The sequence below is a fragment of the Camelus bactrianus genome, chromosome 5, assembly GCF_048773025.1.
Source record: "Camelus bactrianus isolate YW-2024 breed Bactrian camel chromosome 5, ASM4877302v1, whole genome shotgun sequence".
In the NCBI taxonomy this organism is placed as follows: domain Eukaryota; kingdom Metazoa; phylum Chordata; class Mammalia; order Artiodactyla; family Camelidae; genus Camelus; species Camelus bactrianus.
In genome coordinates this window covers 93,250,575-93,272,483 of record NC_133543.1, presented here as the reverse complement: position 1 = coordinate 93,272,483, position 21,909 = coordinate 93,250,575, and the positions used below count along the sequence as shown (strand labels likewise).

The window sequence follows — 21,909 nt, the reverse complement described above, 5'->3', positions numbered from 1 at the left end:
AGTAGAAGCATTTTCCTTTATCTTAAGACACGGGGTAGAAGCCCTTCGTCTGGTGTGTGGGCTCTGGGAGCAGCAGTGCAATCTTCTGTAGCACTTGCTCATAATGGCCCCCTCGGAACAAGCAGTCTAGACGCGTGGATTAACTCATTCATTTCAAAAACATGGACTCCTTCGACAACTGTATTTGCTACCCTTGTTTTTCTCATCTTTCTTTTTGAAGCTGGCAGTCATAGAAACTTCAGATCAAAAAATAAAAAAACTTGGTCACCAAATTACAGCTTTGCACAATAGATCAGGAGTGTTAAGGAAGGAAAACACGACAAAAGAACAGTTTCAAGGACACACTGAATCAGATTGTCGAGTGATTCAGTGGAAGGAGAGACTGACACAGAACAGAAGGACCAAAAGTGAGAAAGCCAGAATTGAGTTTCTTGCTGAGCGAAAGATACAGAACGCCCAAAGTGGCATCGTTTCTGGGAGATGCAAAACCTTAAGTAAGAAAGTTCAGAGGTCTGACAGCCATTCTGACGCTGTGGGAAGACCACTCCATCACCCATGTTTTCACACTGCCCACACCAGTTAAACGGCTCTGTTTCCACTCAGTCTCCCGGCCCACCTGCTGTGGACTAAGTCCTGTATAGCAAGGGCACCCGCGTGAACAAGAAGCAGTGCCTCCACTTGAGAGGCCAGGCCACAGCGGCCAGAGGCATTTTCAAAGTCAGAGGTCTGCACTGCACACCTGAAATAGCCGGTCGACAGACTTATCGCGAATTTCTCAAATCGTTTCTTCATTATCAGTCATTCGGAATTAGAATCTCAGGGCTCTCCAGTGCATCCTGCAATTTTGATGGCTTTTTATCAAGACTTTGTGAATTGTGATTTCTTGACATTTGTTCTTTCACAGAATGTTTTTAAGCTATAAAAAGCAGCTGGTACTTGGGGACTTCCAGTCTCTACCACGTGGGCCATTTTGTGAGAGGAAGCAGAAAGGCCTTAATGTCTTTTAAATGGAAAAGCAGAAAGGCCATGAGTGTTTATTTTTTTTCTTCTTATGCCTCTTCCTGAGACACAGCTTAACCTTTTTTAGGAATGTCAACCTCTTTTTAATCCTTGGGTTCTGGGCCTGAAAAGCAGGGTTTAAATGGCTCGTGTTGTTCATACAAGAACACTGTGATTGTGACTTAAAAGCTAAGTAATAGACTTTGTCAAACTAGGTTATTTTAAGTTATATTCCTCTCATTTACAAGCTAATGAAGCCGAGCTTCGGAAAGGCTCCTGTTCAAGGATTTAGAGTAACTGTGGAGATAGAAATCAAACACTTGACTTTTGCTATTAGAGTTTTTGTCTAAAACCTGCCAGCTGCTTCTTAGAAAAATAAGGTGCATGACTTGGGGGACATACGAACTCCCTGAATCCTTCAGTGAGTGGTGCTATTATAATATTGTAGAAAAAGGACACTAGGGTGCTTAACTTCAGTTCAATAAGGACATGTGGAGACTGCTCTGGCTTGCCCGGGCTAGGAATATGTGTCCATGTAAAGACTTCTACATGAATATTCATAGCAGCATTATTCATAATCCAAAGTGGAAACGACCCAAACCTCCATCAACCGAAGAACGGCTAAACAGAGTGTGGATCGTCCATACAATGGAATATTATTCAGCCGTAAAAGGAATGAAGTACTGAGACATGTTATAGCATGGATGAACCTTGAAAACATTATGCTAAGTGAAAGAAACCAGTCACAAAAGAGTACCCACGGTTTGATTCCATTTATGTGAAATGTCCACAACAGGCAAATCCATGGAGGCAGAAAGCTGATTGTTAGTTGCCTAGGGCTGGGAGGGGAGGGAGAGGGGGAAGTAACTGTTAATGGATGTGGGGTTTCCTTGGGGGGTGATGAAAATATCCTAAAATTAAATAGTGATGATGGTTGCATAATCCTGTGAAGAGACTTAAAACCACTGAATTCTATACTTTAAATTTATGGCATTGTCAGTTACATCTCAGTAACATGGCTATTTTTTAAAAAGATTGTTCTAAGCATTAAGGTAGGGGTGATGTAGATGGTCAGAGACAGGATATAAAAAATCATAAAAATACACACCTGTATTCATGTACTTCATTCTTTAGAAGGAATAAACAAAATATCCCAAAGAAGCAAAAAAGAACATGGCAAAACATTTCATTTATTGTTATCTTTTATTCCCAAAGCAGGTTTAATGTGGCTTGCTTGCGTATGAAAAGAACCACACATGCTAAAGGACTGGCTGAATTAATCACTCACAGAGGTCTAAAATATTCTAGAATTAATCTGCAGACTTCATGTGTGATACAGACAGTAAATGGTAGAGTTCAGAGAAGAGAAGCTGTCTGTTGGATGAATTAGAGAGGATTTTCAAAAGGAGCTGATTTTAAATCTGAGGTTAGGAAACAATGGGGAAAGAAAAGGGTTTTCTGAGAGGAGGAGGAGCATGGGCAAGGCATGTGCAGGAAGGAGCCAGCATGGGGGAAGGAGCCACATGGAAAGATGCGGTGGCAAGTTGGCGGCTGTGAGTTGGCTCATGTCTCAAGCCTGTTGCTTCTCTTGGGACCATGTGTGCAGGCCTCACACTGAGCAGGCTTCTTCCCTATGCCTCCTTGGAAAGTGAGCTCAGACCACAGCCTGAGTCCTTGCCAAGGAGAGGTCCTGGTGCAGTACGTATCTTTATATTGTTGGCACACCGTGTTCTACCAATTCTCACATTTTTCCATATGTAGAGTGTTGTGTCCTTCTCCCTTGGAGGAGGGGAGACACATTTTAGAGCCTGGAAAATGAAGCACAGAATAAAGCAGTGAAGTGACTTTCTCAGTGCTTTGCCAGTCCAAGAGTAAAAAGCCTTGAACCAGGTCTCCAAACTTCCCTAATTCTGTACTTAAGTACTATGATGGAGGAGTCACCACTCTTGACTTGGCTGGATGATGACAGCGCTCCAATAATGGGCACCCACTCACTGTTCGTGCAGTTCCCATACAGCTTAGCTGCAGCAAAAAAAAGACCTTCCCCTTAGAGCACAATGAAGGTGCAAAGTGAAATTCTCATGTACTTAAAAGAAAAATCATAATACTTTTCTGAATGGGGTCAAAATGTTTTTCAAGCAACAAATGTAGTACAAGTGTCTGCTCTACTGGAGTAAAAGGCAATGTTAGTGTCTTAATAGGAGTCATTTAGGTGAAGATCACTTTCAGACACGCTTAGGTTGGACTTGATCGTGAAGTGTTAGTTAAGAGCCCCTCTTGTGAGGCCTGTTGACTTCGCAAGCTCAGATTTCTCAAGCCGGGTTATCCTAAACGCTATCATTTTTTCCCCTTTTGAGCAGCTGGCATCTAGTAATGTCAGAGGGAGTTTTGCTCACCCCCCAAATAGGAAAAGTAGCTTCTCCTTTAGACTTTGACAGTGGCCTTTGGCCAGTTGAGAAGTGGCCCCTGTGTGCTTGGAATGAAGTCTCCTGTAGTCATTTTAGTCAGCAGAATGGTGGCCATGACAAAGCCACAAAGACTACCCACCGCAGGGGAGAAGGAGCCAGAAAGTGGCGGGGCTGTCGTGGGAGAAGTCTGAACATCGTGGGCCTGAAACTACAAACACAGGCCTGCGTGCCTCCCTTCATAAATAAAGGGACAGTTTTTATTTCCAAATGCCTAATCTCTGGACAACAGGCCCCCTTATAAGACTCTCCCACCAGAAGAGGCGCTCGGCTGAGCTCCAGGACAGCCTCGGATCTGTTTCATGCTGATGAGGTATGCTAATCGTCCACCCAAGGGCTGATAAAAGAGAACAGGAAGTCTGTTGTGGCCAAGGCAATTTGTAGTGGTCTGAAAGCATCTAATTCTCAGAAAAGAAATTCTTTGTAACCATATTAATACCCTTAACAATATGACTCTGTGTACTTTTCTCCTTATTTGATCAATTTCTTCTTGCTTCAGCAGAGACACATTCAAAGAAATAAAAAATGAACAAGATGGGGGGAGGGGATTAAGAGGTACAGACTATTATGTATAAAATAAATGAGCTACAAGGACATACAGTACAACACAGGGAATATGGCCAGTATTTTGTAGTAACTGTTCATGGAGTATAACCTTTAAAAATTGTGAATCACTATGTTGTACGCCTGTAACTTATGTAATACTGTACATCGACTGTACTTCAGTTAAAAAATGAAAAAAGAAATGAAAAACGAGTAGAAGAGCTACCATTTTTAAAGTTGAAATTTTATGAAGGCCTTCTGCCTTTTCAGGCAACTTCAGCATTGCAACAAACTGTAACCAAGGTCAGTCGCTCGTCATAGGCGTTCGTTATACATGTAATCCTTTTCTTGTATCTCATGTGCTCTGTGCAAAGTATTAGATGTGCAGTGACCCCATGCGTGTGGTAAAATACTGTTTTAGATTTATCGTATGGTTGCATGAGGGTGATTCAGCCCCAGCTGCCTTATTTAGTAAAAAATCAGCATCATATCATAACTAGAAGCCATCAAGAATCACACATCACCATTGTACATACGATTAATTTTTATCTCCCCAACCTGAATGGATTTCCAATCCCATACATTGTGTATGAGCATTAGCTTAGGTATTTGGGGCCCTGATCTTTATGACATCACAAATGAAGTAATCATATGATTCTTATTACTGGAAACCTGAGCCCACCTTCCAGAAACTTACCATTAAGGAAAAAAAAAAAAAAAAAACAAAAAACACCTTCTTAAACCAGCTCGGTGTTCACTCTGTTGTATTATACCACAGAGTACTGATCTTAGTGGGACAGTAGGTTTATGGTACAACTAAACAGGAAGCTAAACTTTGGGCCTCTTTACTCTCCATCAGACTTAGATTATTTTAGAGCAGCTGTTATTTTTTTTAAAGGCAAGAAATCAATAAGAAATTATATATAGTAGACAAAATCGGGTGTGTTCAGGGCGGTATGGCTGTAGACTGATAATGAAAAGGAGAAATCTTTTGCTTTTTATATAAAAATTTTTATTTTATAAAATATTGCCTGAAATACAGAAGATTTTTTGAATTAGAGAAAAAAAGTCTTTAATCTTGCCAGTAGATTACAATATGTAATATTGCCTGGAAAGCAATCAAGTTACACTGTGTATCTGCAAATTCTCTCTCCAAACAGGAAATATCACCCCCAGATCACTGAAATCCAGCAATAATCCCCAAGGCTCAGTTTAGGCATGGGTTTTAGTCTTCTAATCCAAACTTTCAATAGAATCTAGTTACTGTTTATCTTTGAGTAAATAACATGAAAGAAGCAACTTGAAAGAGAAAATTCAAAAGGAATCAAAAATGTAAAATCTAAATAGTAATAAATCCTTAATTGGCCCCATCATGCTTCACTTGAGAAGCAATGGTTCCTTGTGCGTGTGTCTACACTTGACCTTAGCACTTCCAAACTCTGTTCACAACTGCAGTCAAGTCCTAGGGCAAATGCACTGATTGAGGGACTCCCTATCTGTGTTTCAAGATGAGCATTTATTTTTGCCATAGGCTGTGTCTTGAATATCGTTCTCTCATTAGTTATCCTCTGATCTCACTGGAGTCACAAGACATTCTACCTCTTTCACAGTGTCCAAACCCCATCTCCCCCATATGCACATACATGCATGCACGCACACCCACACACAGATACACTCACACACCACACCCACTCACGTATACAGCTACACATACACACATACGCTCACCACACACATACGTATTTGCAATCAAATACAGCACACCTTCATGCATAATGACACTCACAGCACTCACATGGACACACTCATACACTACACCCAATCACACATGCTTACGCGGACACATACCACACACACTCAACACACTCAACACACTCAACAAATAAGTACTTGAGCACCCAACCAGGCGCTGAGGTTAGAGCGATGAACAAAACAGACCAAACTGATTTCCCTCACAGAGCTTATATCCAGAGTGAAGGAAAAGGGGGATTTGAAGAAAATCTGAGTCTAGAATTGGAAGGAAATGAATGATGCCACCCTTGGTGGCAGAGCTCACGGCTTCAGCTGTGAACTCCGAAAACTGAATTCCCTGGACCCTTCTCCGCCCTATCTTCTCCAGAAGTAAGGATGGTTTTTGAGATGCTCATCTGTTTTAATAATTAGTCTAGAAGAAATGCCCTTCATCTAGAATGGCTCAAATGAACCTTATTTGGTGCTTTAGGAACAGTGACGAAACATTTGTGGGTTTGGGGGTGTACAAAATAAAAGAACCCAACTGTTGGTACCATGTATGTTGACAGACTCACCATGCCAGCACCCCAGTAATTGCCAAGGAGTACAGAACTAAAGGAAGCTGGGGGCTATGGAAAGTTACTGTTTTATGGCATCTCATATACAGAGGAGACAACTTGTGAATTCTCTTTCAAAGATTTTATTTTAAGAGATATTTTATACTTTTAGTTACTGTGTATTTATTTAATATAAAGTTGTTTGTTTAGCATTGGAGTTGAAAATGTTTTATTTATTCCAATGAAAGTAAAGACAACAAAAAAAAAAAATGACTTAGCTTCTGCAAGATCTGGATTTACTGAACACCCTTTCTTTTCTCCCACCCCAGTTGTGGCCCCCCACACACACAGCTTCTGGAAGGCGCTAAATTTACCCTGTGAATATTCAAGAGATTATTTATAGTAGGATTAAAATAATGCCGATTTTGTAAGTTTTCTTTTTCATTTCAGATTTATTTGAGCTTTAATAACAACAAAAGATAACAATAGAAATAAATTAGTCAAAATATAAAGATGCCCAAATTTTGTTTTCTTTGCAGGAGGAAACAGCTTAAAATTATGAGCTTCACAGATAAAACAGTAATTGTAACATCATAATCCTCCCTTATACACCAGGGATGTGTTCCAAGACCCCCCAATAGGTGCCTGAAATTACAGATAGCACTGAACTCTATATGTACTGTATTTTTTCCTATATACACATACCCATAATGAAGTTTAATTTGTAAATTAGGTATCGTAAAAGAGTAACAATATCTAATAATAAAACGAACAATTATAATGATATACGGTAATAGAAGTTATGTGAAGGTGGTCTTGCTCAAAATATCCCACGCTGTGCTCGCCCTTCTTCCTGTAATGATGTGAGGTGATGAAAAGCCTACGTGATGAGATGAAGTGAGGTGAACGATGTGGTGGCGCAGTACTGGGCTACAACTGACCTTCTGACAAGACATCAGAAGGAGGACCATCTGCTTCCAGTGATCCTGGATCTTCGAGTCCTGAGGATGTGGATGATACGGGACGGTGTGGGGGCAGGCCAAGTGGAATGACTCGAGATTTCATCATACTACTCAGAACAGCACATAATTTTAAATTGATGAGTTGTGTATTTCTGGAAGTTTCCATTTAATATTTTTGGACCCTGGTTAAACATGGGTAACTGAAACCACGGATAAAGGGGAACTATAATGTTTGTCGTGTTAATCAAAGGCAGGGTTGCCTCTCCCCTCCTAGGGATTACCTTGGGGAGAACTATGGAGGTTTCTTTGTCTTCTCTTATCCTTAAGTGCTGAGGTCGAATGCACTTCTTTATTCTGTGTTCCGTGTAAGGGTCTGCTCAACGCTTTTAAGCTGGAAGGCTTAATTTCCTTTCTTTATTCTTCTCAGACTGCCACGGTTTCTTGGGACATCCGAACATTGTACTCAACAGTCCCTGAAGATGCAGAGCACAAAGCAGAAAATTTACTAGTGAAAGAGGTAAATGCGATGCTTTCAATCCTTTATTTTACAGAGCTCTGCTTTCCCCCATGTTGTTCTTGATACAACTTACCCTTATTACTGTCTTCCTCTCCTTTTCAATAGACAATTCCAAATGCTATGGTTAGTCAGTGTCTTTCCACCTTTATTACCTGTTATTTCCTGCTGATTGCTCTTCATATCTAGTGACTATTCAAGTCTGGGATTTTTTTTCTTTTGTTTTTACTTAATTTAAAATCACTACATGGACAAATATTTGAGTGATCTAACAGGAAGATTTAATTTTATTTGGACTGAGTTGCAGGAAAGGCTCATGTTAAATGAGAATTTTGGATACCAGAGTTTCTGTTTTAAGAGATGTATTTCTTTCAAGTACCAACCATGGAAATAGTTAATGGTAAAACTATGTGGACAGCTTAAAGGGACTGATAAAATCCGGTCGGTGTAGCAGCTACTTGCGTTCAGTTAGTGTAGGACAGGCTTGTAAAATTGCTTCTTCTTCTAACCAGACTACAGGCTGCCTTGGGGGCAGGGTTCGGGCCGGCACTTAATAGCTACTTAGCAGATGAGTTACTGGGTTAGTAAGTGAAGCCAGTCCTTCCCTTACAGAAAATGCAGTGATAACACTAGTCCACTACAGGTCAAACTGAAGGCAGTGGAGTCTAAATGCAGTCTTTAATCCTGAGAAAGCAGTGTATCCCAATAAGGATTTAATCATAGCTACGTCCAATAGCCAAGCCCTTTCTCAGCTCTTAAACATATTTGTATAGGCTAGCCTTGTTAGTGTACGTATTAATACTAATCTGATTAATCATACATATTTACGTTGTACCATTCCATCCATATCATCTTTGCCATCATCTGGCCTTTTTTATTTTAACAATTTCATTATTTCATATTTATTTCCCACAGTTCACATTGAATTACCACACCTCCTAAAGAGGTTTAAAAAAAAAAAAAAGTGCAGATTCAGATAACATCAGGATATCTGAGTACACTGTTTTCACATTTACTGATAAAAATGTGGTGTCAGTCCCATAATATTTTGTTTTTAGTCCCCTTGGAGAAAGTTTTAATATCTAGCAAGGCATCACTGTTTAAAAAAAAAAAAGTGTTGGCAAATCATTTTCTGCACAAGCAAATCAGACTCATTGAGATCAGGTCTACAGAAGTCCTGCAGCAAATATATGTTAACTTAGGTAGGATCTGAAATGTTTATGATGTTGAATTCCTAACGGGATATTCAAGCAGGTCTTCTGTGTTCTTCACTAAAATATTTCACTTTCTTCATAAGGATCTTTAACTTTCTTGTTGAATTTATTTCCACGTATTTTGTGGTTTTGTTACGAATGGGAGTGGACTTTTAAAAACCCATTTCCTTTTCTTACTGTTCACTACTGATATTTTTAAAAAGCTGTTGATTTTCAAATATGCATAACTAGCTTCCTAAACTCTTTAATCCTAATCTTTTTTTGGTTTTTAGGTCAGCTAAGAATTAAAAATTTCTTTTTTTCTAATAAGTATATTGTTTATTTAAATTTTGTCTTATTTTTATTACCTAATATCTCCAAAGCAGTGTTGAATAATAATGCTAGTATTGGGCAGCCTGTCTCATTCTTGATTTGGTGTTTTACGACCGTTTCTGTCACAAAAGAAGTGTCTGAGAAGGGTCTTTATTGGTCTCTAGAGTGTGTAGAAAGACTAGTCTGCTATGTTGTGAAATGCACATTCAGCCTATTGACATAATAGCTTTTCTACTTGAACTTAGCACTAATAGAATTAATAAACTGCTGTCCTGTGGATCCATACTTATGTTTCTGGTATAAACTCTCGTTTGGAATTGCTAATTTTTTTTCCCAAATTTTTGCATTTATATTCATGAGTGAAATATGGCTCTAGTTTTCTTTTTTCCCTTTGGTATTAGAGAATGGCTCGCTTTAAAAAATAGGAATTGAGACATTCTCCATCTTTTCTGTCTTCTGAAATAAACGAATAAGCCAGTGAAATGAAACAGAGTTTCTAGAAACAGATCCAACTGCATATGGTTACTTAATAAATGGTGTATATGACACTTCAAATTCTCCAGGAGGGGTGGGTAATTCAACAGGTACCACTTGGCTATCCATTTGGGGCAAAAATAAAGTTAAGGCTCTATCTCACATTACATGCAAAAATTAATTCCAGATGAATTTTTTTAGATCTCAATTTAAAAAAGTTAGAAACATGTAAGAAACCTTTTTTAAGTGGAAAGTTATGGAAAATGGATGTACTTAAGCAAATAAAAGTTTTAATTTTTTATGTGATGAATGGGACTATAAATAAGGCCAAAAGAAAGCACTTACTCAGAGAAATTATTTGCAACTCATGGTATCTTTTGCCATACAGACACACATATACACATATGCCTAATGCTCTGAATTCTACAGATTAATAAGAAAAAGACAGATAACCCACCGAAATATGAACAAAAGATAGGAGAAGGCAGTTCAAAAAGAAGAAATAGAGATGACTAAAAGACATACAAAATTGCCAAGCCATACTTGTAATCTTAGAAATACAAATTAAAACAAAAAATGATGTATTGTGTCTAAATGAAGAAAAATTTTAAGATGAACATCATTTAGTGCTAGTAAGAATATAGGAAAATAATCACACAGTGTTTGTAATTCTCACATGTCTGTAGCCTTTTGAGATATTCAAATGCATCTCTTTAAGTCATACATATAAATATGCAGCATGCATTTCAGTAAAAAAACAAACACTAGAGAATAAGAATATAATTACAAGCATGAGTATTGCAGCACCAGACAATTTGTAGTATCAAGTGATAAGGGTGGGCTTGAATAAATTTTGGCACATCTATATTTTGTAATGATAAGTAGCCAGTAAAAATTACACATGTTTAAATGTATTAACTTCGATGCTTATGATATGCTGTTAAGAGAAAAAAAGTAGGTTGCAGAATATACAGTATATCATTGGAGATGTAAAAAAAAAATACATGATATGTAAATATGAAATGCACAATTAAAAAAATGCACATTCAAACTTATAACACTGGTTACCTCACAAGCTTGGGACAGGGAAGAGAGAGAGATTGATTTTCAATTTATATATTCTGTATTTTTGTGGTGTTACAAATTTTTGTCATTAAAAATATTTTGACAAAAAAAATTGCTTAGAATATCTCTCAAGATGCTGTCAGAATTGGAAGCAACTCCAGTCTATCTCCTAAAATTGTCTCCAAAAGTTAAAACCCAACTTTATCCTTCAAGTCATTAGATAGTGACCTTAGAGACTTCATCAGACTCCTTTTTGATTATTATTATTTTAGTCAGATAATGAAAATGTCATACGGAGCAATCAAAGTCCCATCTGTGTTTTGCCGTGTGAGTCAACCTGCTGGATCTGTTCATCCATCACAGGAGCCAATTACGTTCATCTGACATAGTCCGTTCTTAATCATTTGTATAATAAAACAACTAGTAATGTACTATAGTATAATTTGTATGGGTTTATAAATGTTTCCATGATTTTAGGGACTTTCCTCACCTTGCACCTCTTTGTGCATGTACAGTGTATTTGTGTGTCCCGGGTTTTCTGCAGTCTCCTTGAGGCTGTGGAAATTTCTCTCACGTGACCCGGGGGTTCTTACCTCTCTTCCCTGTGGGTTTCTAGTGTCTGAGGCTTTCAAGGCCTTGGATTTGGCTGCCAGCCTGCTTCAGCTTTTTCCTTTTATGACCTGCTCATTTTATTGTGTGCTCTGCCTTTGGGGTAGGGCCAGCCAGCTCAAAGACCAAACCCCAGGACCTAATCAGAAACCTCACCCCCAATCCTTGGATCCAACCAAGGTGGTGAGTTTAGCTACTTTCCCCGGGGGCGGTGGGGGGACAGATGGTCTGAAAAGTCGATCAGTACAACACTGGAGACATCTAAGGATATTCTGGGGTTCTTAGAGGCTTATAGTTTTGTTTGTGTTTTCATGAGCTTCTGAACCACAACTTCGAATGGCCAGACTGAGCCCTTTATTCCTGTGGTCCTCTGAGAAGCTTCACTTCAGCCGGGAACCTGGGGATCTGGGGGCTGCAAAACGTGCTTTTGTCTTGCTCCTTCTCCTCGGGGAGAAAATTTTCACCTTCACCTTCTTCCTAATATTAATTTCCTTTCTACTACTTACAGCCCTTTTCTCACTTCCACCCTCTGCTTCTCATTTCTCCCAAGAACTGCTCCAAGGAGAAGTGTAATTCCTTTTACCTTAGAGGCTATGTATCTGCCAAACTTCTTTATGTTGCAAATCTTAAGACAGAGCACTCATCTTGGCAACATGAAGGAAACGTCTTACTATGTTTTTCCCAAATGCATAGATCTAAAATAGGAAAAAAAAAAAAAAGTAAGAAAGAAAAAGAAGAAAGTGAAAGAAACCTGAGAAGAAACTATTTTATTCCCTGCTGATTTTTCTGTCTCACCAGCCCTGAAAACCCCGTGGAAATTCCCATAGTTGTACTTGGTTTTAAGGATGGAGATAAAGTGAAACTTTTGCCTTAGGACAGGAAGAAGAGAAACCCAATTACAAATATCACATGATGATAATGGAAGATGAATAGTCGACCCTGGGGACAGTAGATGAAAAGAAAGGGGTCACCCTAGAGCCGGGTTAAGACTGAGAAATCACCCCAGAGAATGATGCTGCTGAAAAGTCTTGACCTCAGTAGCTTACAGCAGCTTTATTGACAACTTACTCTGCGCCAGATACGCTTCTCAGCCCCTTACTTGCAGTAATTACAAACATCCATCATCATTATCATCATCACCTTTTAATGATGGGGAAACTTTCGTAGAAAAATTAAGAAATGTGTCCAGCATCCTACAGCTGGGAATAGACAGACCCAGCATCCCAACGCATGCCGTCTAGACCTGGCCTCTTAGCCACGATGCCAGCTGCGCGTATGTGCTCTGCTCTTGCTGCCCTCTGGAAGGAACACCTCTCAGCCTTTGCCCTGACAACTCCCCTGTAGCTTTGCCCCAGTAACCCTGACGCACGTTGTTAGTGGACCACACTTTGAGAAACATTGGCTGGATTTTTGAAATCAGGATAAGCCAGCACTGACATGAATTCACTGACAACTGTAGGGTTTTGTAGAGACACGTGTTTCCCTTACCGTGGTTGCTGCCCTGCACAAGGCAACCTTTTTGGTCCACCCTGTGCTAAATTGCCCTGTGGCTCCCTATGGGGTGGCAAGGACAGATATCCTGGTTGCTAGGCAACAGACCAGCGTGAATCTCATTTAAACACATCCCATCGGTACTGATTTTGAATTCTCTCTCTTTACTTTGACAACTCTGAGCTTCTTGTGGAAGGCAGTGGACATTCTTTCCTTCTTTAAACCTTGAATGACTTCGTGTTTTTAATGCGAGTTTAAGTAAAATGAATGGCCTCTCCCTCTTCTGTTTTAACTGGTATTAATTCTCTTCCTTGTCTACTAACTGTGAGGTTAAATAGTCCCCACAAGAAAGTAGGTTCAATTCACATCCACCAAAGCACTTCACAGTTGTGTTAAACTAACACAAGTCAGAGTTGAGCAACACTATATATATTTATATATGTTTTGATCACTCTGTTAAAGGTATTAATACTTTGCTTTACAGCCTACAAAGCAGGTTCTGAATGATGAAATAACCTGCCCCGATTCACACAGAGCCAGAATTAAGGCCCTGATCTCTCTCACTCTGCGCTGGGTGCCCTTCCCCACTTTGCTCCCTCTGACCCTTTGAAAAATTCCTTCATACCCTGTGCTTAATAGCCTGACCTGATGGGGACGTTTCCACTGTTCACAGAAGAACACATCCTTTGTTTTGACAAATATTTAACCTTTCTGCCTCAAGTTTCTCCGTCTTTAAATGAGGATTATTAATCATCCCAATGCCGTGTTTCTAAAAATAAATACAGCAATGATATGAAAGCACTTGGAAAATAACTGGGGAGCAATGTCTTTATCTGATCCTCGTAAATGGCTTAAAGTCAACATCTATGGCCATAAAAAAGCCCAAGCACTTCCGTGATAAAACTTGAGCACCACTTCCTCCCCCAGGGGGTGGGAGAGTAGCTAAAGGGGTCTATAAATAGGAGGCAGACTTCTTAAGCAGAACTTCTAGGGCAAAGTTTTCATTTTAACATACCCAGAACACTAAAACTAAGCTCTTTGTTTGGTCTCTCTTAACAAAGAAGATGAGAGAGCAGAGAAGTGAGAATACTTCAGCGGCCGGACAGGGAGCAAGGGTCTCGGGACCAGTTCAGATGAATGGCTGAGAGAAATACTAAGTACTGAGGTAGCACGTCACTCTGCCTACAAGCCCGTCTGCAATTTCCAGAAACCAGCCTGCAACCAGAGTAGAGCACTGATGAAGTGAGGAGTAAGCCACGATGTCAGGAATCCAAGCCTCACTTTAGGCAAGACATTAAACACTCAGGGACTTAAGAGTTGTGGAAACGTTGCAAGAATAGAAGCAAAATATCTATATGTAAATATGTACACACACACACACACACAGAGTGATGATGTTCTGTCCTCATCCACAAAGTACTATATGTGACTGAGGCCAATTTCATATAGCCACAGAATGTTCTACAGAAAGCCAGATCTTCGAGATGTTCATAGGTCACACACACACACACACACATAGACAGACAGACAGACACACACACACACACACACACACACACACAGTGATGATGTTCTGTCCTCGTCCAGAAAGTACTATAGGTGACTGAGGCCAATTTCATATAGCCACAGAATGTTCTACAGAAAGCCGGATCTTCGAGATGTTCATAGGTCACACACACACACACACACATGCACACACACACACACACACGCACAGCGACAGACATACACACACACACACACACACACAGAGACACACAGACCCACACACAGACATACACACACACACACACACACACACACACACACACAGTGATGATGTTCTGTCCTCATCCAGAAAGTACTATAGGTGACTGAGGCCAATTTCATATAGTCACAGAATGTTCTGCAGAAAGTCAGATCTTCGAGATGTTCATAGGTCACACACGCACACGCACACACACACAGACAGACATACACACACAGACACAGACACACACAAAGTCTTTAGTTAGTATCCACTGAGACTGCCTTAGCGGTGGAAAAGGCATGAACTATTTCCCAGATTTACTTGACCATGGGGAAATTCTATCTCTTCCCCAAGTGTCTCGAGAAACATCTTTCAGAAATGCCAATACAAATCAGATGGAAGGAGATTGTCAGGAACCAGGGGCACAAAACAGCTCAAGTGAAACAGAAACAGCTTCTAGGTGAACCTTGACCTGCCTTTCATTCAGGCAGATGGTGATGACGAGAAAGGGGATGTTAAAGCCTCTAAAAGATCAAATAAATTATTTCTTTTCACGACCACCTCCATTCTTAATTCTTAACATTAGTGTCAAAAATGTCTACCTTTGACCTCTGAACGATACTAAGACAGGACCCCAGATACACCAGGGATGGTAGTTCTATGGACTTATCCTCATGCGGCAAATTTTAAGCATAAACAAGGTTAATTTCAAAGTTGGAGGTAAATAATAATGATCATAATGATCAGAGTAACACCTTTTTCAGCCCCTAAGTTTCTCCTCTTAACCCCTTAACTAGTTACCAGATTATTTCTTCTCTTGTCCTAGAGGACAATGCAAATTCAGTGGCTTAAACAAGATGCTCCTTTAGATACTCACAGAAACGGCTGCTCCCAGCTCAGCTGGGCAGAGTTGATTACTCTATCTCCACAAAAGGTTAAATTCTTTACATAGAAAGTGCCTCGCTTCCTGATTTATACAGTTACCATGGATCCCACACAGTGTCTGCAATAAAGGGCCTTGTCCACTGCATGAACGATTCGACTGGGATTATTTTTCACCGACATTCGTCACTCACTAAGCTATGGGTACCAACTGGATGTCACAGAGTCCAGGAGCTCACCACCAGGCAGGAGGAACAGACCTGTGATCAGATTTTTGCAAAATATCCAGTGAGAACCCCTGGAGTATTGCTGTAAAATAGAGAAACAAGATCAGATTCACATGTTAGAAAAAAAAAAAATAACTAAAAACAGACCAGTAAATGGACTGTTTGCCTTGAGGGAAGGAGTAAGAGTGAAGAGAAGTTGACAGAATAGGAGACTATTTATTTTAATAGCCCAGCTGGGTTAAAGACTTGTACTAACACATGGCAGTGTGATTGTGGTGACAGGGAAGAGCTGTTAAGGAGACAGAGTTGACAGCAGTTGGTGACTGAAAAGCAAATAAAGGACAGCAACATGCTGGTGACGACTCCCATACATCTGGCTTGGGCAAGGAGCTAGAGAGTTGCGCCATCATTTAAACAAGGTGCCCAGAAGACAGTAACGATTGCTGGAGCAGCAGTGGAGGAAACAAAGAAGATCATCTTAGTGGCCAACACGCAGAGAGAGGGCCAAGAGGAAGATACATACATAGGTCTCCGCCCAGGAGGAAGGGGTGGGCGCTGGCTCTGGATTGGGAAGCTCTGAGCCTGGGAGAGCTTGCCGGGAATGCCCTGAGGCAGGTCCCTGAGCACCACTCCCACTTAGCGGGGTAGCAGAGAGGGCCCTGCATAGGAAGTGGAGATGGAGTGGACAAGGAGGTAGGAAGAAAACAAGGAGAAACTGATTTCTCAGAATCGAAGAGCTGTCTGTAGCAAGTGTGAGCCAATGGTGTCAAATGCCAAAGACATGTCAAGATTGGGTGATTCGGAGTCATTGGTAGTTCTTTCACAGGGCAGTTTCAGAAGCCATGAGCACAGCCTGATTACTGTGGGTTAAACTCTGAAGGGTCATGGGGTGTGTTACCGTATCAAACAAGGTGTCAGTGTATTATTGTCCCCTTCCCTAGAAAGAGCTTTGAAGAGTAAACCCAGTGAAAATACTGGAGATCTTCACACAGAATACCCTGTGCATTGCAAAGTTTAAAAATAGCTCAATGGACTGTTAAATTATGTACCAAAATACTGCTTACTTTGTCAAGAAGCAAAATTTTGTAGCTATGAAAAACACTATGACCAAAGGAGTATAATATTGAAAATGAAATCTCTTCCTTTTCCTCTTCTTCCACTATTTGGAATCAGTGGCATTCAATGAATTCAAGAGCAAATTATAAATATTCCAAGTAGAAGCTGCATCATATTGAGAAGTAAAAGAGATTTTAAGCCACGTGGGTCCTAAACGTTGCAAAGAAAATTATGGGGAGAGGGAGACTGGCCATGATTTCAAACATATTTCATGCTGCCCCGTTTTGTTAATGGGAAAAAAAATAGACTGAAATAGAATGAAATGTATCTTGTCTCAAGAAAACACAGGGAATTTCCTTTCTTACTTTTATGGTTGAATAATTTTATATGCTTTATATTTAATTTTGGACTGCATATTGTGTACATTAATAAGGAAGCCATTCTTTTAACCAACATGCCTTTGTACTTTATAAAAATTGTTTGAATCTCATATGTAGAATAGCGTGCAGTCAGACTTACCCAGAAATAAGAATGAGTCTTTCAACAAATGATTCTGGAGGGTTTTTTTTTTTTGGCATGTATAAATAAATTAAGTAAAAATGAATGTTATTTTCTGATTCTGAATCATTGGACAGTAAATGAGTGATTCTAATGCATTCATTAACTTTAGACTAGATTTTCTTCAATCTAGAACTAACTCTTTTGCTGTGGCATCAAGGCTACATGTACAGTTTAACTTACTGGAAGATAATGGGGAAATACAACTGTAAAAATCTCTCCAAATTGAAAAAAATTCAGAATTCTTTCTTAATAAATTAGTGCAAAGAAGAAGATTCATCTTTTTGTCTTGAAGAATGGGGCTTTTAATTCACTAAGGAAGGTCTTCTGGAAGTTAAGAGAATTTTCATTTTGTGTGTATTTTTTAAAAGTAAATTTATAAGTAAAACCATATTTCATTTGCAACTTCAATAATTTATTGGAAAAATTATATCAAGATCTTTTGTTGTCCTTTATTTGGCCTGGTCTTATTTATATGTAATAATTTTATTTCTATAATGGCCAGAACAAAATAGATCACCCGATGTTTTTTACACTAAATGTGTAACACTAAAGAGAATAAACATACAAATGTTGATTAAGGTAAATTCAAATGCCTTTATTCTTTAGTGGCATTTGGATGAAATGTGTATGGAGAACATGAATGAGCACAGTGAAAAAATGTTTGTGTGTTTCATGTTAACCACCCTGAAGAAATTTATTTCCTAGTCTCAAAAATCCTTAGAATGATAGTCTTGTTTCCAAATATGCAAAACTGTTACAGTTCTAAATCGGCTTCCTCTTTTCTTCTCCACAATAGAAACCATCATACAATGTTTGGTGGTAAGTGAAAGGAGACACAGAAATACAAATCGAAGTCCCTGGAGTATAAGAATAAAAAAAGAACCCATCTGAAATTTGAACCTGAAATTTTAATTGCATTGAATTACAACCCAGATTTTATACCTTACATGAAAAGAATGATTAGATCATAATATTACTAAGATTTTTTAGTACCATTCATTATTCATGCCCTGACAAGATACTTGTGACATCCAGCTGGGAAATTAAGAGTGTCTGGTCCCAGATTAGGCACAGGTGTGATTTCTGAAAGTCTCATTTTACAGTTTGTTCAGTTGCCTTGATGCAACACATTTTGAAAAGGCAAACAAAATATTTTGATTCACTTTCAATTTAGAATCAACAAAGATAACAATTTAGGCTAGTCTATAATTCAGAGTAACAAAATAGTTAAAAATTGATTTTCACTTATGGTTGTCATTTGATATAACATTCTGTTTTATGTTGTACAGGCATATTTATATACATAGTAATACTATCTAATATCAAGTAATATTTTAAAAACTTAGACTCAAAAATCTGTTAAATAGGATTGTATCATGATTTCTGAAACTGAGTCAGATCTACATTCACATCATTTATTTTGTCCAAACCCATTTTCAGTTTCTTCCCAAGAGTGTAGTGTAAGTTTTTTAAAATCATTTACTCTTCAATTTATTTTTATAGTGCAGAAGTTAATTATTCCATTTTAAAGGAATATATAATGCGATCCAGTCAAAGAAAAAAAAGTATTTTCAGTGCCATTTTGTTTCTTCTAAAATATCGACATCTTGGGTGACCATATGTCCTGATTTGCAGGCAGTTTTATATTCTACCTGTTGACCTGGCTAATAGTATCTCCTTAGACTTTGAAATCCCTCACTGTGGACAATAAATTATCCAGCCACTCTTTTAATACATGATTTGCCTAAATTCACGTAACTTCGTGATGCTGCATTTTCAACATTTATACAATAGCCATAATTACTTCTAAACTTTATAAAAAATGGCATTAACAGGAAAATTACCACCCTCATTGTACAGATACAGAGTTAATCCCGGTGGTGACTAAGGGCCAAAATAAACACCTTCTGTAGTTGCATAAATCCTTCTGGCCAAAAAGTCGTCGTGTAATTTAATAAACGTCTATAGCCAGAAAGAAAAATAACTTTGCATCTAAAAAGCCATCTCTTACCTGCTTATTCTGTAGCCAGAATCTAATAATCAGCCTTCTTAAGAGATGGACAAATCGCATTGCCAAACCCCAGGTGCTGTTACAGGTAGGTAGCGTGATCTGAATTGGTTCTAATGAGTCTCTAAAGAGAAAGGGAAGAGGAGGAAAAATCAAATGTTTTGTTTAGAGCACTGTAGGGTGCCTTTGACAAGTGCCCAGTCTTTCCTAAAGTGTTTAGATTTTTAGAACTTTCAAGGTGTCAAATTTAGTTATTTCCAGGGGAAAAAGGACTATGGAAGATTCCTTCATTCAACACATCCATACTCAGTGGCCACTGTCAGTGACCCCCTGGGCTGGACTTGATGTGCTCCCTGCTCTTTTAAAAGGCTGTGCCTACTTGAGGGCAAGAAAGCTGGAGGGTAGTCTCAGTTACTTGAGTTCCCTGTGTGAAGCTGGGACCCTGATGCTTTCAGTTTGCAGGCAGACGGCATGGCAAGGACTGAGCCACACTGTCACTTCAGTGGAATGATGGATTTCAGGAGAAAGCCTTCTAGAGATTCTGATCTCATGGGGGACTCAGGAACTTGCATTTTAATTAGCAACCCCAAATAATTCATGTACACACTGTAATTTAGGAAACACTGTTCTAATGGTTTAAAAGCCTTTGACCATGTTGACTTTGCTTAATTTTTTGTGTGTCTAAACATCAAACCGGCAGCGATGACAAGATAGAGGCTGAATAAGCAAACATAATAAATGAATAAAATGTGAGTTAGGGGCATCGCTGTTTGGAAAAACTAACCAACTCAGCAAACTTTTGCTGGCTACTCAGTCTTCACCTTTGAAGTAGACAGTGGCAGCCCCCACGTTTAGGGGAGTAAGAAGCAAGTGTTTGGCAACCAGTGTGACGGGCTAGGCAGTTTTTACGGGGAAGAGAAAGCCAGAGCCTTGTAGCAACAAGCAGAGCTGGAGCCTGTGACTTTGAATTTGCAACAGGTCATTTCAGCTTAGTTCTTGGACAAAGAGGAGTTGTAGTCATAATTGTAATAGTTCTTAATGATCTTCTTAGAGTGACTGTGTGGGCTGGAACAAAGAATAGAGAATAATTTTCTATGCGTAACATTTCCAAAATGCCATAACTATGTAGGAGAAATGCTTATGTGTTTGTAAAATGCACTGGCTTTCTCAGAATCGGAGAAATCACAGATTTAAAAGGATTCTTCAGGATCTTCTAGTCCAATCCTAATCCTCATGTAACCACCCCCAGATACTAAGAACCTAACAAGTAAATTCAGAAAGAATTTGATTTAAACGGAACTCTGTGATAACCAGAGCTAAGATATCTCTCCAAAACAAGACTTGTATAAATCAGGAAAAACAAGTTGGCATTATCAACTGTTGTGAGCATGATTTGTAGACTGAGTCAAACTTACTGGGAAGACTGATTTTTTAAGCAAGTATTTATCAATTACTTACTCTCTGATAGGTGCTTTGTTGGAATTGATCTTCATGAAGGTGGTATCATTTAAACATGTAAAGAAATTTAGAGATATTAAGTTACTTAATTGAGATCTCACAGCTAATACCAAAATTGAAAACCAAGTCTTGTCTGGTTCCAAGACAGAAACAGAAACACCATACAAAACATCTGGAATGATGATCCAGATGTGATTTAAAAAAAAAAAATCTGCAATCATCAAACAAGTCATAAATTAGTTGAATAGACTTTTCAAGACAGACAGATCCAGTTTGAAATCCTACTTCTATCACATGTAGGATCTTGGGGAAAAATCTGAGCCTCTCCTTGCCTCTGTGATCTATAAAATGGGAATAATAGAGTGTCATGGAGCGCTCTTAAGATTATATGTGAAGCACCTAATAGTACAGTATCTGACAAGGATCTGCCACTCCAAGACAACAGAGGTAATTCTACTAGACTGTAGTGATGTAAGAAAGTACCACTTTCATTTTTGGCCAGCGGGATTCAGGATTACATATCCCAGTCAGTTAAGCCTGCGGCATGTTGTGAATACTGAATAGTGCGTGTAAGATGCATGAATATACGTATTTACCATGGTTAAACATAGCAAGAAAGGACAATAGGACAATACACATTTGTCCGATTAAAATGTCCAAATAAAGACCTGTAGAGGTAGATATTATGAAACAGAAATTTCTTACCCATTCTAATATTCTGAAAGTTCAGTTGCTAAATCAGAGAGCCTAATAAGTAAAATGCTTTGACCAAAATCATGTTGGAAGTCAGTGTAGTTCTAGACCAAGAATAAAGCCCTGTAGCTCCTGGTTCAGTGCAGTACCCTCTATTCTCATTTTTCTTGTAAAGAATGTACATCAGTTTGGCAGTTTTTTGTCAAGAATCTTTAAAATACTTTGAGTATTCTAGCCTAAGAAAATAATCCCAAATGGGCCAAACTTGGGGGAAGATGTGAGGACCAAATGCATGAAGAAATACTCTGAAGCATTATTTTTATGCAGTGGCCGTTAGAACGGCTCCCTCTGTCCTCTTT

At 39.0% G+C, this 21,909-nt stretch overlaps 1 protein-coding gene across 8 annotated transcripts in view; it reads left to right on the top strand.

The window, feature by feature from the left end:
• Positions 1 to 21,909, top strand: part of DOCK10 (dedicator of cytokinesis 10) — a 241,667-nt gene that overhangs the window by 107,109 nt on the left and 112,649 nt on the right. For all 8 annotated transcript variants that reach the window (XM_074364399.1, XM_074364398.1, XM_074364396.1 and 5 more), the window contains exon 3: positions 7,685 to 7,774. In XM_074364399.1, the coding sequence (XP_074220500.1) occupies positions 7,685 to 7,774 (90 nt within the window). The remainder of the gene's footprint in view (positions 1 to 7,684; positions 7,775 to 21,909) is intronic.